The sequence below is a fragment of the Pteronotus mesoamericanus genome, unplaced genomic scaffold (assembly GCF_021234165.1).
Source record: "Pteronotus mesoamericanus isolate MK-2021 breed Mesoamerican mustached bat unplaced genomic scaffold, CSHL_Meso_final contig_1018, whole genome shotgun sequence".
In the NCBI taxonomy this organism is placed as follows: Eukaryota; Metazoa; Chordata; class Mammalia; order Chiroptera; family Mormoopidae; genus Pteronotus; species Pteronotus mesoamericanus.
Window position 1 is genome coordinate 4,157,224 of NW_026555002.1, and position 15,819 is coordinate 4,173,042.

Sequence of the window (15,819 nt, forward strand, 5' to 3'; positions counted from 1 at the left end):
GGACAGTTAGAGAAACAATGTTTATCGCTTTCGAGGAGGGGAGCCCAGGGCAAGGTGGAACAGGTAGGCTCTGGCCTCCGACAGTCCCTTAAAGGAGCCCTTAGAAGACAGGGATTCTTCAAGGAACTAACTAGATGCCAATGGCTCTTTAAACTGCATTCCTGGTCAAAACTCTGCCAGGTCCAACTACCTCAGACTTAGTATGTCTGAAAGAAAGTTACTGGTAATAAAAGATAAAGGTACAAATTAGTTATTTACAATAAATAAGGAGGAAAAATAAAGTTCTTTAAAGATCAGACAGACCACTAGCTAATACAATAAAAATAAGGGGAAATTGAAAGGGGTTATGATCATAGATTCACAAGGAATTAAACTGAAAAAATTTGTACAATACTAATCTATTAGAATATGTATTCAAGTTATGATTTCCTAGAAAATGTAAATTATTGAAATTAATGCAAGAAGAGAAAAAAATCCCTACAGAAGCCAAGTCATTAGATATGGAGAAAGTTGCCGGCTAAAGAAAGCCCTATCCTGCGTTTCAAGTGCAAGTTCTTTAAATGCTTCGGTCATCGAGAATAGCTGATCATTCTCTGCTATTTTAACTGCTCCAAAACACTGAGAAAGGAAGGCTCCCCAACTCTTCCTCCAAAGTTAACAGAGCCTGATACCAAAACACAACAAAGACACCACAATAAAAATAAACCACAGACCAATCTCACATTTTGTTATAAATACAAAAATCATAAATAATTAGCAAACAGAACTGAGTTACAAAACATATCACATACCATTACATACCAAGGGTGATGGTCATGTGAGGGATGCAATAATTATTCAAAGTTATATGTCTACATGTAAACAAGCCAAAGGGGAAAATGGCATCTTGAAAGAAGCTCAAAAGGCACTTGAAAAAATTTCAACACTCACCCCTAATAGAAACTTTTAGTAAAAAAAAAAAAAAAAAAAGAGGAAACTTGGTTAACTTGGTCTCAAGCCAACAACCAGCATTGTGCTTGAGGGTTTAATACTAGAAGCATTCCCATTAAAGTCCGGAAGACAGCAATCACCACTATTATGTAATACGGTTCTTAAAGCAATGGCCAGTGGAATGAGGTCATAAGAAGCACAAAATTAGAAAGGAAGAGGTAAAATTATTATTTGCAGATAAAATTATTTGACACCTAGAAAATCAAAATAACCAACTGAAAAACTACTAGAAATAAAAAGAGCACTCATTAAGGTATACAGTTAAAAACCACCCCAACAGCTTTCTTATATGTCAACAACAATCTGTGGGAAAATGCTAGAAAAAATTTCCTTTCAAATTAGTAACAAAAAAAAAAACACACAAAATACTCAAGTTTTTCTTATGAGAAATGTTCAAGACAATGCTATATATAAACTACTAAACATATCAAGAGGTTCTCAGAGTCTATAATTCACAGAGTGACTAGGTTTAATAAATGAAGATGTACACAGACCATGCTATAGCCAAAATAGCAAAATAGGGCACAGTCCCCTTAAAAAGATCCCACAAATGAGCAAAAGAATTGAGGCAACATATGTTGGACTGAATTATTTTAATTAGTATTCCTTAGGAATGGGAAAAAACAATTATTTAAAACTAAGGAACTCAAGTGTTGAATAATCCAACAGTAAAGAATAATTAAGACACGCACTAACATCCCTATCAACTTCAATGGCTTAAGCCAGTGGCTTTCCAAGCACAGTCTGAGACCCTGTCAAAGGGCCTACAGGTCGAGGCTCTTTTTGTAATAATACTAAGACATTATTTCTTCTTTTCACTCTTATTTTCTCGTGAATGTAAAGTAGGGACCAGCAAACTAAACTGGCCAGGAGGCCAAAAACAGCCCCGTCCGTTCATTTCCACATTCCCTACAGCTGCTTCTAGGCCACAATAACAGAGGCAAGTAGTTGTGACAGAGAAGCCTGTGTTCTTCCGTGTGACCCAAGCTGCTGGAAATATGTACTATCTGGTCCCATACAGAACACCTCTGCTAACCCCCGCTCTAAAGACTAAAAGCATGTGTACTTACATATTCTTTTCTTTTCTAAGATACTAGATTTAAAGCATAAACAAGTACATTTTAGAGGTTAATTCCATTTTTTCCTCAGTATTTCAACTGTGGTTATGTCTACAATTTCTCATTAACTTCATTTTTAACATCCAATAAATCATTGCTTTTAAATCTGAAGTTTTCCTTAAATGTATAAAGAAACATAGCTAGAAGTACACTTATTTTGCAAAAATATCTTAAAGGTTTCTTAGTTTTAATTTTAAATACAGAAATATTCACAGATATAACCTACATACACAAAAGCATTTTGGGGTATTCAATACTTTTTAAGAGTGTAAAAGTGAATAAAGACAATCTCTTATACATCTTTAATATCACTATCATAACTAAGGGAATTTCAAAACATCATAATACACAGGCTAAATTTAAATTTCTCCAATTTTTGTTATTGTATTTGTTTCCCCAGCCCAAGATTTAACCAAAGTCCACACATTATCTGTGGTTATGTTTCTTTCAGTTCCTCTTCCCCTGAAGCAGTTCCGCTTGGTTTTCGTTCTTCGCGACACTGACTTTTTCTGAAAGTACAGTCTGGTTATCTTACAGACCATCCCATGCACTGGACTCTGCTTCCCCCTTCTCCCACAGTGCCATTTCACTTGTTCAAGTGTGCCCTATATTTCCAATATACAAGAAGCTGGGGCTAGAGGCTGGATTCAGGCGGAACATTTTTGGCATAAAAACGTCACAGATCATGTTCTGTAATAATGCGCCCCATCAGAAGGCACAAAATGTCAGGCTGTCCCACTGTTAGTGATGGTAAGTTTGACCACTTGGTTATAGTGCCCAAAAAATGTGTCCACTATAAAAGGACACTTTGCCCAGTGTAATTAAGTGGTAAGTCAACTGTGGCATGGCATTCTGAGTGCACGTGAATGTCTTAATCTCCAACAGCCTTTCACCCAAGGGTTTTAGTATCTATTGGTGATCTTGACAGAATCGATTATTATACTGAGGGTCGGGCTGCCAAGAAACGTGTGACCTGTGCTCTGTGCACTGCTGTATATGAGCAGAGAGACAGCATACGGTTAACAGGACAAGTCTAGGGCTGTTCAACTCTGGCCCCATAAGCGAATCTTTGAGTCTCTGGAGAGATTTCTTAAAAATACCAGATCAACTAGAATCAGATTGTCAAGGGTGGTATCCAGGCATTGATATTTTTAAAAAATCAACCAGGGATTCTGAACTTTACTTACCGACTGTGTAACTTTTATGTGCTTTGGGAATAAAAAGTACAAGTATCTCTAAGATAGATACTACAAATATTTCTGAAATATATACTAAGTATGTTTAAATATCAAATAATTAAACATAATGAGGATTAATTGTAAAGTACTTAGGGCCTAGCACATAGTAAATGCTCAATAAATATCAGTGATTCTAACATGTGAACATATATGTGCATGTATACAAATATATACCTGGCTATATCCTAATATACACATATGCACCTAACAATACAACTTCAAAAGTTATCAAGCCACAGTTGAAAAGACTGTAGGAGAAATAAATAAAAATTTACAGAGATGTATTTTTAAACCTCCACCTCAGAAACCCATGGATTAAGTATATAAAATAATAAAAAGCTTAAGAAGAGAATAACAATATAATTACACACTAAGTTTTTTAGATAGATATACACACAGACACACACACATCCTTCTTTCTTAGCATAGGTGGAATATTCAGACATAAAGATCATGTAATAGAGTATAAAGGAAGCTTCATTAAATTATAAAGAATTAACATAACAGATCCTGTTTTCTGGCCATAATAGCAAAAAAATTAGAAATCAAATAGCTATAATACACAACCAATCCAGTTATGGAAGAAATCATAAAGAGAACTAAATATTTAAAATTGCTTAATATTAAAAATGCTATAGGTCAAAAATCTATGGAATGCAGCTAAAAACGTATTTTGAGGGAAATTTATAACTTTGAAAACATTTATAAAGAAACAAAAAAAAAGGCTTAAAACAGTAAGTATCCAACACAAGAAGTTGGGAAGAAGGCAAAAAAGCGAACCCTCAAAACAAGGAACAAAGATAAGGGCAAATATCTATGATATACAGAACAGTGTCAACAATAAACAGAGAAAAATAACACAACTAAAAAGTATGTTCCTTAAAAAGATTAGTAAGATAAATCTTTGGCAAGCAAGAGTTATCAAGGAAAGGGAGAAGATTCAAATAACATATAGAATGAAAAGTGAGGCAAAAGTGCAGACATAAGAGGATTTTTTTTAATAATTAAAGAATAACGACTATTAGGAATATTTTTTGCTAATAAATTCAAGTGGATAAATTCTCATTAAGCTATGCCAAAACGGGCACAAAAAGAGAGAACTTGGGCAGATCAATTAGTATGAAAGAGATTAAAAAAGCAAAGATCTTGCCTCCTGAAAAACAGCAGGTACAGGCAAATTTGCAATAAGTTCTACGAAATGTTGAGGAATAGTTATACGAGCTGTTCTGGAAAAACAAGAGTCAAAAATTAACCAGGACAGTTCATGAAGCTAAAATAATCTTGATTCTAAAAATCAGATAATGCTAAACAAATGATAGGACATTCAACATGACACAAAAATCCTATACTAAACATTACCTAAATAAATTCAACGTGTTTTAAAAAGTAATAATACATCAGGATTAATAGGTTTATCCTAGGAATTCAAGGATGGTTCAACATCAGAAATAGATTTAGAGATGGGAAACAAGATAATAAACTCAATCAACAAAGAATCAGCATCATAAAATTCAGCAAGAAGCAAAACTGTGGAATTAATTAAATATTACATGGGAGAATATCTATGTGAGCTAGAAATAGGGAAAAACTTAAAAACTGGACTTCTGGCCAAGATGGCGGCACATGCAGATGTGGCTTGCCTCTTCGCACAACCACATCAAAATTACAACTAAAATATAGAACAACCATCACTCAGAACCATCAGAAATTGAGTTGAACGGAAATCCGACAACTACGGGATTAAAGAAACCACATCCATACAGACAGGTAGGAAGGGCACAGACATGGAATGGGCTGGCCCCTCACCCAAGTGGAGTGGATAAAAATTTAGGAGGGATATCTCAGGAGTGAAAAGTCCCAGCCCCACAAAAGGACCCCCCACCCAGGGTTCCAGTGCCAGGAACATAAATCCTCACCACTTCTGGCTGCAAGAACCAGCAGGGATTGAGTTAGTGGAAGAAATAGCTGCAGCACCAAGGAGCTCCTCTTAAGGAACCCACACACATAGACTCACCTACTCAGACTCACTACCTCTTGAGCTCCAGCACCAGGACAGCATCTTGAAAAGCACCAGTGGCAGAGAGGGAGAAACTGAAGTGTCCGGCATCAAGGCAAGCAGAGGCCATTGTCCCTTTTCTAAACGTTCCCCGACAGAGCCCGTGGGCTGGTGCCATACCTGAGACTCCATCAACCTGGCTAACAGTGTTTGATCCACCTTGGAGATCTCCAGACACCCCACCCATCTTAGGGGCCCACCCAAGCTGCTTTTCCATATGAATGGCTGGTCTTGACTCACACTGCACAACTTCCTAAATCCTCTCAAACAAGCAACAGCTGGCCACAGTGAGCCCCAGGACCTGCACTAGCAGCAGCCGGCCTGGATTCACAGCTGGGCTTCGCCTGCGAATCTTCAAGACCAGCACATGTGGCAGCCATCTCAGAGTGTTTTATTGCTCAGGCAGGGCAGCCGGGGGCAAAACACAGGCGGGGGCTGACCTTGGCCTGCACTACCTGGGACACCCCAGGGCTGGCGCACCCAGTGGACAGCTACAGACCACATAGGAGCACCACCACCCTGCCCCTGCACAGCTGATCCTCCACGGGGGGCAAAGGTTGGTGGTAAGTGGCCAGGGCCAACCGCTGCAGCTGACTGGCCTGGGTAAATCCCCCCTACTGACCTCCCAACAGCAACCAAGGCTCAACTACAAGAGGGGGTGTACTCAGCCCACTCGGAAGGATGTAATTTCTCTACCTGAATCACGCCTGATATGACTATACTCTCCAGCTGGTCTAAAAGAGAGAGAAGCAAAAACTCCTACTACATCTTTCTAACATAAGCCTATACAAGGACCTACATTTTTTATGAGATTTTAAAACATTGGCACAAAATACTGTCCAAAATTGTGGTTGGTAGAAAATTGCTATATATTTAATTTTTAATATAGTTCTGAAGCAAACATGACTGGCTGCATTCTAGTTGTACTAAACATCACATACACGTGTAGTGGAGAGCTGGGAAGCGAAGGGCAGAAACGTTTGGCCTCCAAAAGAAAATGTAGAGGTTTATTCCTGAGAAAGAAGAGGGCTCCTAACAGCGAAAAGAGAGGGCTCTGGGGAGCTCAGCCGCCCTGGATCGTCACAGGAGAATCTTCTCAGCCAACGGGAAACACAGTTACTTTTTAGCCAAAGAATGAGAACTTAAACCTAAGCACTGATCAGGGCAGTCATCGAAAGGAGAGGAATCTCAAGGGAGAAAAGAGCTCTTTCTGGCTCCTGAAGTCAGTAGTAGATCAATTCAAACCTCAGACGGGATCGAGGGTCCACATGGATTGTCCCTTCAGAAAAGAACTGAAGGTGACCAGGAGACCGAAGAGAATAGTGAAAGGGTCACCAGCTCCACATTCCGCCCCATGTTCAGTCATCACGGTACTGGTAGAGGCTTGTCTCCAGGCCAGAAAACTATGCAAGGTCTCTGGCAGATGCCACTAGGAAGGAGAGAGGAAATGTAACTCATGCCCTGATAAGGTCATGATCACCAAGGTTCAGAGGCCAGAACTGTTCTTAACATGCGGATGATGAGAAAAACAGAAGCAAATGTGGCCAAGCTCTATCACCTGGCCATGATGACTTCTATCCTTCGCAGCTTGCACACCAGGCCACCGTTACCCACGCATCTGAACCAAAGGAAACTCACCAGGGTTGTCCCACTCTCTACGCAGGCGGTGGACTTCTGTGAGGACAAAAACACCACTGCCTGGCAAGTGGTCGATGCTCAGCCTCGGGAGGCTGCGGGACTGGATCTACAAAAGGGGTCCAGGTCTTTGCCCCACTTTTTGTCTCTCAGGGACTAAGGGTGACGCAGACCCTGCTGTCTTCCCAGAGACATTTTTGTGTAGGTCTGAGATGCCCAGAGAAACTTTTTGCAACGCAATGACAGGCGCTTGCTGCGGACAGCTGGAGCAACTCCTTCACAGAGAAACTGGTAGTCACCGTAAAGATATAAATGTTTCCTGGGCAAACAGGGGTAGATGACGGATACACATGCACTATGTAACATTTGCTTTGGGTAAAGAAACGTGATATTAAAACAAAAGTAAACAAAGGAAAAAAACACTCCTTTGGACACAAGTGTGAAATAGGAAAAATAATCCATTTGCAATTACAACACAAAGCAAAGAACCTTTCTAGAAGTCTAAGGAAAAGTTTACAATATTCTTAAGATTATGGTTAGTTTCAATAACAAATTTCAAAACCTTAAATGGTGCAAAAAGTACTAACAGCTTAACTATAACCAGATTTCATATTATCCGGACAAGAGAAGCTGGTTAAAATATCCTTAAAAGCACTGTGATTTTTTTAAAAAGCAAATTGCAATTTTCCTAAATATCAAGAGGGCAAGAAATGAGAAACAGCCATGTGGTTTCACAAACTCTCTATTTAGAGGCTAGCAGGAAAGAAAAATTTGTACCAGATACTGAGGGAAAGATTAAGGCTGTTCCCTCAGTCAGGGCTAGTAAGGAAGCAATATAAATAAGAGTAGGATAGGAAGACTATAAAAAGAGTAAAGAGAAAACAAGCATTCGGTGGACTTGTAAAGCACTCAATGATATTTATTTGTAAGAGAGAAGGAGGGGAATTATAATAGAGGACAAAACAAGAGCACTTTTCCAAAAACAAAGTGCAAAGTAAATTATTAGTATGCACCCAATTTGTCATCGCTTCCATCCATCAATACTTCCTTGCCCTTGTTTTGGTACCAACCACTAATGAGAAATGAAGGCATCTATCCCCTCACCTTGGAGCCCAGGGAAAAAAACGGCGGCTGAGGTCTGCCAAATCCAATCATCAGAACTCAATTTCCATGAAGTAGTTTCGGGCCAAATACTCAGTAAGTTTTAACGTGTTCCTTTGCCTGACTTCGGACTGCAAGTATCTCCCTCCCATGGTGATCTTTATGATGAAGAACTTGGCTAGTTAGGGTCCTGGTTATTTCCCTCTCTTCTCATAGAGAAAACATGACTCACTGCACTGACGCCATTATGATAATACACACGCACTCTCAGAAGAGGGTCATAGTATCCAACTGTTTTTAAAGGAAGGAGAAAGAAACAACAGAAGAGTGAAATTTTGAAGAGTAACAGCCAAGCAGAATTGGCTGGGCCCTGGACAGAAAGACCGCTAGGTATGGAGGCGGCCATGAAACAAAAGGACCTGGGCACCCTCCGGTCGCTGCACCTAGAGCAGCGTGAGGGGCAATGAGAAAGCGGCAGCCTCTTCATTCAAAGAGAATTTCAAAGCTGGGCAGTCCTTCTGAGTGCGTACAGTCCAACCTCGGTATTCATCAGCCTCAGAACTCATCAAACCCTGTATCCATCGCACTCTTGACAAGGAAAATGTGTTTCAGCACTCAGTGCTTGATCGGGACTTGTTGCACTGGCTAGAACTTGTCTGAGTCACCACGCCACCCCGCAAGAGAAAACGCTTCATTGGTCGGTACTTGTTGGTTTCGGCACCCGCCATGAGTTCCGGAAAGAACTAACGACGAGTACAGATGAGCACCAAGGTACCACCGTTCTTAGCACCAGGCCACCACCTACTCAGCAGCGAGCGGCCACCTGATTCTTACGCAGCCATCTCCTGAAATCACCGCCGGCTTCCATCAGGTTGTCAGTGAGGCACGCTCACCAGCCCCTCACAGGGGGTCTGCTGAACATTCTCCTTTAGTAATCCCCTGGCCGTTCTAGCCCTTAACGGGGACTATGCCAGAAGCTCCCTCCTGATAAAAAGCTATTAATGTAGTCAGCCTAACCAGGTCAATCTTTTCCATTTCATAATATACATAAAACTCAATTTGGCTTAAAAATATACTCCCTGCATTTAAAATCTCTTAGAAATCAATACACTGCCATATTCCAATTTTCACTGCCACCTGCTGTTACACTCCCAGGATGTGGTCAGGTAGAGCCCTCGGGCCCAGCGCCTCACCATGTGTTCGCAATTGCTATCCTTCGCATTCAGAGGACAGAAGGCTTAGATTTTGATCAGAGAAAATAAGACTAGCTTTTTTAAAGCTTTAAAATACAATTAAAAAAAAAAACACTTTGTAATGTGTGATCAGAACAGGGTCACCAAGGAAACCTGACAAGCTCAGGGGAGGACCAGTGGGCAGGCCTTAAAACCCCGGAGGCCAAGGTAGCCCAGCAAGGTCTGAGCAGACCGCCAACAGCCGCCTCAGCCTTCAGCTTCCCGGACAAAGGTCGATCTTTAACTTTGAAGCTGTCTATTGTCTTTGTGCATTTAAGATAAAATACCTTTGAAACGTCAGAGTCTTCTTTTCCAGACCCCGGAACGCCTCGTTACCTTGTTCCCCCACATACATCTCCACGTGTTGTGCATGTGAACTGTCCTGTAGCCACCAATGTAAAAGAAGTACGTCTCTCCTCTCTGCTTTTTATACACTCTTAGAGGTTTCCCACCGTGGCCTTCTCCCACCCCCTTAATCTACCACCAGTGAATTTCTTATAACCTGACCAATGTATCCTCCCTTGACTCTCACGTAGAAAATAGGCTGCAAATCTGCCATTCTCCAAAGCATTTCCTTAGTTCAGACTTTGCTTCCCGGTGACTGTCATCAGTTTAGCTCAAATAAACTCTTAGAAGACTTTTTCTTAGGCTGGACATTCTTTCATCAATGTAAAAATAATCTGCTTATCAAAGTTAAGGTGATCCATTCCCACCACCAATTACATAAATAGTTTCCAAATGTACAGTGTTAAAGAAAATCCAGGGTAAAATGTGCTTTGTGTAAGGATTCTAAAGATCTGGTTAATTCTGTTCCTATCAACCATAAAGTGGGACAGGCTCATCACAGGAAACCTCAGGGTAGCTATCGACAAACTCAAACCTATTAGGAAATGACAACAGCAACCACCAACCACAAAAGTCACCAGTGGCATGTAGTCCCTCCTCATACCCAGGAGCTAGAGGTCTGTCAAAGGTCCCCTTTCCTAAAAGCTGACCCACACTAGAAATTGAAAAGATACCAAATGTGCTGTGCGATTAATTCTGGGGGACAGAGAGAATTCCAATAACTAGCACTATCAATTTACTACAATAAAACGTCAGCCAGCAGTCCAGCGCTCACCTCTTTCAGGAACACACACTGCGAGTTTCCTCACACCGTCGACCAGAACATTCGCTGCGTTGCCATGTCCATCTTCAGAGTCGCTGTCATCAAACTGAGCCTCCACGATGACGTCAGGACTGTCATTATGGCCTTTCAGGGACGGCTGCAGATGGCTTCCACAGAGCTCTTCAGGGAGATCTGATTCATAAGCACCTTCTGTTTCTTTGTCGCTGCTCTCTGGTTTAATTACCTGAAGAAAGTAAAAAAGTTCTGGTAAATCACTGGAGGGAAGAAAGGGAAAGAACGCCTTTTTCATTTTTCTTTCTTAAGGAAAAAACTGCATATTCAGACGCTCCAATGCTGGACACTTAGCATGTAGTCTGAATAGGGTCTTTATTTTCTGAAGCGCAGACTTCCATACGGAGCTAATCGATCCAGCAGCGCCAGGGTGGCAGTCAGTCCTTCAAGACGCCCAAGATCAATGCCACATCCACTTCTCATTTTTCTGATGTACATTTTCATTCCCTCTTCCCTAAAGCCCCAAATAGCACAAGTATGACACTGCTTTATAGAGGTCTATCACATGAGATCAATCAGTACGCTGGATAATGAAAAAAGAACTCAGCGTGGTATGTCACTGCTCTCCCAATGAAGCCACAAGGATATGAATATAAAATGAAAAAAGGAAAGTGTGAGCAAGAGTTTACAAAATGTTCTCATATAAAACATAAACCCTTAATTCTCCATTTTGGAGCCTGAAATCAGCATAGAAGGTACACAACTGATGGACACTTATACTGCCAGTAAGAATGAAGCATTACACAGTGTCAAGTATTTTCAATAAAATAGCAGGAATTAATAAATAAATCCAGTCACTTGAAACTGTATAATTAAAATGTAAGTGAATATGCTTCATATTAAAAGTACTTTTATTCTATCATGCTATTCCAGTACACACAAGAATAGAAGAAATGTTTGGGGGCGGGGGGAGACCACCATTAGACCGCAGGAAACGAAAGGTACCCTGAAACCACTCCACACTGGTTAGGAGTGAGGACTGTGGGACTCCTTAGAGAAGGGCTAATTCAAGTCTGGAACAGAAAATGAAAGCATCCTAGAGCATCTTGCCATAACAGGAAAACAAGGAAGCTATCAAAGGCTAATACAAGCTTGTTTAAAGACTCAGGCATCATCATAAAAGGGTCGACCTTAGAATTTCCTAAGCATTAGAAATTTCTCTAAGCATTAATCCTACCTTTCCTGTATCTCAGGTTAACCAAATAGTCAATGAGGTAAAATGGTTCTTCATAAATAAAGAAGAAGGGAATAGTAAATAAATATTATTTAAGGAAATAATAAGTATTTATTTATTTATTCTTAAATAATAAAGAAGGAAGGAAGAGCATTCGAGGCCACCATTTCACCATCCCACCGACACAATGGGCCTAGGACATAATCATCGATGGTTACTAACACCGTAAGTCATGACATGATGGCGACGGAGTTTTGTAACAGATGGACCCGAGGGGCAACACCTGAACCCACTAGTCAACGTAAATATCTTAAAAAGAAGAAGAACCAAAGTGCTTCCTCATGCACCATAACAGGAAGTACATGCAACTAACTATGAGGTACTTTTCCCCCAAAAGTTGGACTTAAGTCTGATTTGATAAAGGAAACAGTCACACATTAAACAACACCATGGAGAGGATCCTTTTATACTTAATCCCTAGGAGATTTCACCCAGTTTCATGGCTTTAAATCTCGATGTGCTATTAATTCCCAGAATTAAATGCCCATCTTCAAGTTTTTCCTCGAATCCCAGACTCATACTCAATTCCCCACTAGACCTTCATTTGGACGTCCGCTGGCATCTCACACAGGAGAGCCCTGGTCCTCACCAGAACCCACCCCTCTCCCAGCATTCCTCTCAGCCAGTGGCGCCACACTACAGCGCGACCCTTGGCTCTCCCTCTCTCGCCCCGCATCCAATCCATCAGGAGAGCCCATCGGCCCTTCCTTCAAAATGTATCTTCTTGCCATTTCCCCTGTTACTACACAAATCCTTGCTGAACTACTGCAATAGCGTTCCCTTTTGGACCAAAGCAGCTAGAGTGACCCCTTTAAAACATAAATCAGAACATTCCCTTCTCCCCACAGCGTCCCAACATCCTCCTCTTGCCACGCCACAAGGCCTTGTCACATCTGGCCCACATCTGTTTTCCCGTTCTCGTTTTCTACAAGCTCTTCCTCTGCAAAGCATACTCCAATCCTAGAGATCTTCTTGCTGTTTCTAGAATACTAAAACTTTATCTTGAGGTTTTCGTATTTGCTGTCCCCTCCACCTAGAAAACTCTTTGCCCAACTATTCATAGGGCTCTTGCTCTCCATTTTGTTCAGGTCTCTGTTCACTAATCCTCATCTAGAAAGTCCTTCCCCGATCACATTAATTTAAACAGCCCCACCTTGCTGTCATTACTCTACCCTGCATTCTCGTTCATCACTGTACTTTTCCCTACCTGTGAACACATTACATACTAATTTACCTTCTGTCTCCCATATGGAACTTAGGTTTCATGAGCACAGAGGTTGTCTACTTCATTCACTGCTGAATCCCGAGATTTGAGAACAGCATTTAGTAGCCACTCAAATACATATTGATTGATTGAATAAATGAAGGAATGAATGAAGATACTAATAGATTATGATTTATTCAGAGTCTATCTTCCCTGAATAACTATAAACTCCATGAAGTGACCATGGTTAGGCTTGACACAGTGTGTACTCAAGTCTCATTTGAATAAATAAAGGACCAGAGATGGTACACTGCATCTAACATTTCCAGATGCTGATCTAGCCATCTCTCAAGACCTAGTCCAAATGGCTTGGATTTTCTATAGCCCAGAATCCACCAGTCTTCCCACTTCCTCCCCATCCTGTCACCTTCACCTGCCCTAGGCAAAAAAATTCTCCGTTTTCTAAAGTCCCAAAGCAATTTATCTACACCTCTTCTAAACACTTCCCAATTTCTTCACTATATTAGCATTGTATGTATGATTTACCTCATCTGTTAAGACTATATGCTCATCAAATATATCTTACACATCTTTGTATTTGCTACAGAAACTTGCACAATCAGTCTAGGCACTCAATATCTGACAAACGAATACATGAACATGAATACAGAACAATGAAGAAAGAAATATAAAAGATCGTCAGGATGCAAGAGAGCTTTCAGAACAGTTTCCAGACACAAGAGTCTGTGGGTTAGAAACCAGAAGCTCAATTTCCCTTGGATATGCAAAGGAAGAAGCCTTCTTTTATGGGACCGACCTCAAAAAAGTTGAAAAGCCTAGTTCAGCAGATCCCTAGTTTCAAGTTTAGCAGATCCCTCTAAGAATCAGATGAAAGTTGTAATTCCTTCCTTCTCAGAAAAAGGCATATCTACAAATAGAAAATACTCTGTAAGAAAGTGCGAGAGAGGAGAGTAGAAGGTCTGGTGCTGCAGGCTACCGGCTCAGGTTAGCAGTATTTTGGAGAGCTCCGGGCTCAAAGTAAGGGGAAGGGGTCTCAGAAGAATGAATGTATTACTGACCTGGCTAACTGAGGACTTTAAAAACCCCTCTGGTTTCCTCCACAGACCTGAGACAGGGGGCAGCTGACTGCACCTACGATCCCGAGCGCGCTGCCATGGGGACTAGTTCTCCCTGGAGAGTCAGCCTAGTCTCCGGAGGACAGGACAAAAACGGATGGTGAGGGAATCGAGCCGCCGGGTCATGCAAAACTTTTTTACTCTGTCTTGTTCCATGACCTCATCTGTTAAGACTATATATGCTCATCAAATATATCTTATACATCTTTGTATAGATGTAGGACGGGCATGACGTAGGCCCTGCTAACAAAAATTAACAGTGAAAACACAGGCAGATATCAACTGGGGAGTCCTAATAGGGGGAAAAAAGTGTCACTTGCAGCTGCTAAAAATGCTCATGAAAGAGCACACTGCAAGACTTAATCTCCTTGAATTCCACTTCCCCAAACACCAGTGCGCAGCACATGTGCACACACTCAAAGAAACACCTGTCAGACACACCCTGCAATTAGTTTTCCCGAGGACAGATCCATAGGCTACCTACTGTCCCCTTTCGGAAGGTAACCCAGGGTGACAGAGGGGCGTGGCAGTGCGATGAGGAACAGGCGATGCCCTTTCTCCATCCAGCTGCAGTCCTTCGGCTCTGGCGGTTGGTGAGTGATAATCTTGCTCTTCAGTGACGCCAGAGATGAAGCTGAGGGGGCTATGAGAAGCTCGCCACCAAAGGGAATAGGGACAAGGCCTAACCTCAAAATCTGGAGATGAGAGACCCAAGAGGGGAGGAGACGGGCCTTCAGGAAAAGCTAGGTAGGTGCAGCGTGACTTCTCTCCTTGAAGAGGAACATAAGCCTTGTGTCAGTAAGAGAATGGCAAAACGCCTCATAGAATCCCCTTCCTTCAAAGACAAGAACGTTAGCTGAGTCAGACGCTATGCGTGGTGTGAGCGGAAAATGGCTAAGGAAGATGCTAATCTAAAAGGTTGGCAGAATTTTAGAAAATAATATATGATAAAATATATAGAGAAACATGTCATAAATATACATAAAAGCATCGCCATAATAGAAAATATTGATAAATTCAACTATATAAAAATTAAAGTTTTCCTTTTATCCTAAGATAACATAAAAGAAATTTAAAAAGAGAAGCACAGAAGTGTCCATATCCAGAATGTATAAAGAACACCTCAGGTCAATGAAAGACAAACAATCTAATGGAGAATGGGAAAAAAGAACATTTCACAAAATGGAAATGCGAAATAGCTGATAAAGAGGGAAAGGTGCTCAGCCTCATTAGTCATGAGAGAAATGCAAATTAAAACCACAATGAGGTATCACTACAAACCCACAACTGGGCAAAAACTAAAAAGCCTGGCAGCAGCAAATGCCAGCACGCAGGCACGCACAGCAGCACACCGCTGGTCGGAAAGGGCGCCGGCCCGTCCCTCACAGAACAGGCAGGGCCATGCGGGGCCAGGGAACAGGCCCCCTCCACTCCTGCCTGGCGCATTCCACCCCACTGCCTGGCCTCCCGCGGACGGTGACTGGAAACAGGAGAAAAGACGACTGCCTGAGCCGGGGAAGGACACGCACACAAAAGCAAGTAGATAAGAAAATACAGACTTTCCCTTAGGAAAGGCAAGTGAAAGTGAAATGTACAGCAAGAGTGAGAAAGGGGGAGAAGCAGGTGTGAGAGTCCAGAATGCCAATTTAACGAGTCTGGTCTTTACTGTGAAGCAAGTAAAGTGAAGCAGCAGAA

At 41.5% G+C, this 15,819-nt stretch overlaps 1 protein-coding gene across 2 annotated transcripts in view; it reads right to left on the reverse strand.

Moving 5' to 3' along the window:
- Positions 1–15,819, reverse strand: part of DIS3L2 (DIS3 like 3'-5' exoribonuclease 2) — a 268,095-nt gene that overhangs the window by 183,903 nt on the left and 68,373 nt on the right. For both annotated transcript variants that reach the window (XM_054571544.1, XM_054571550.1), the window contains one exon: positions 10,491–10,722. In XM_054571544.1, the coding sequence (XP_054427519.1) occupies positions 10,491–10,722 (232 nt within the window). The remainder of the gene's footprint in view (positions 1–10,490; positions 10,723–15,819) is intronic.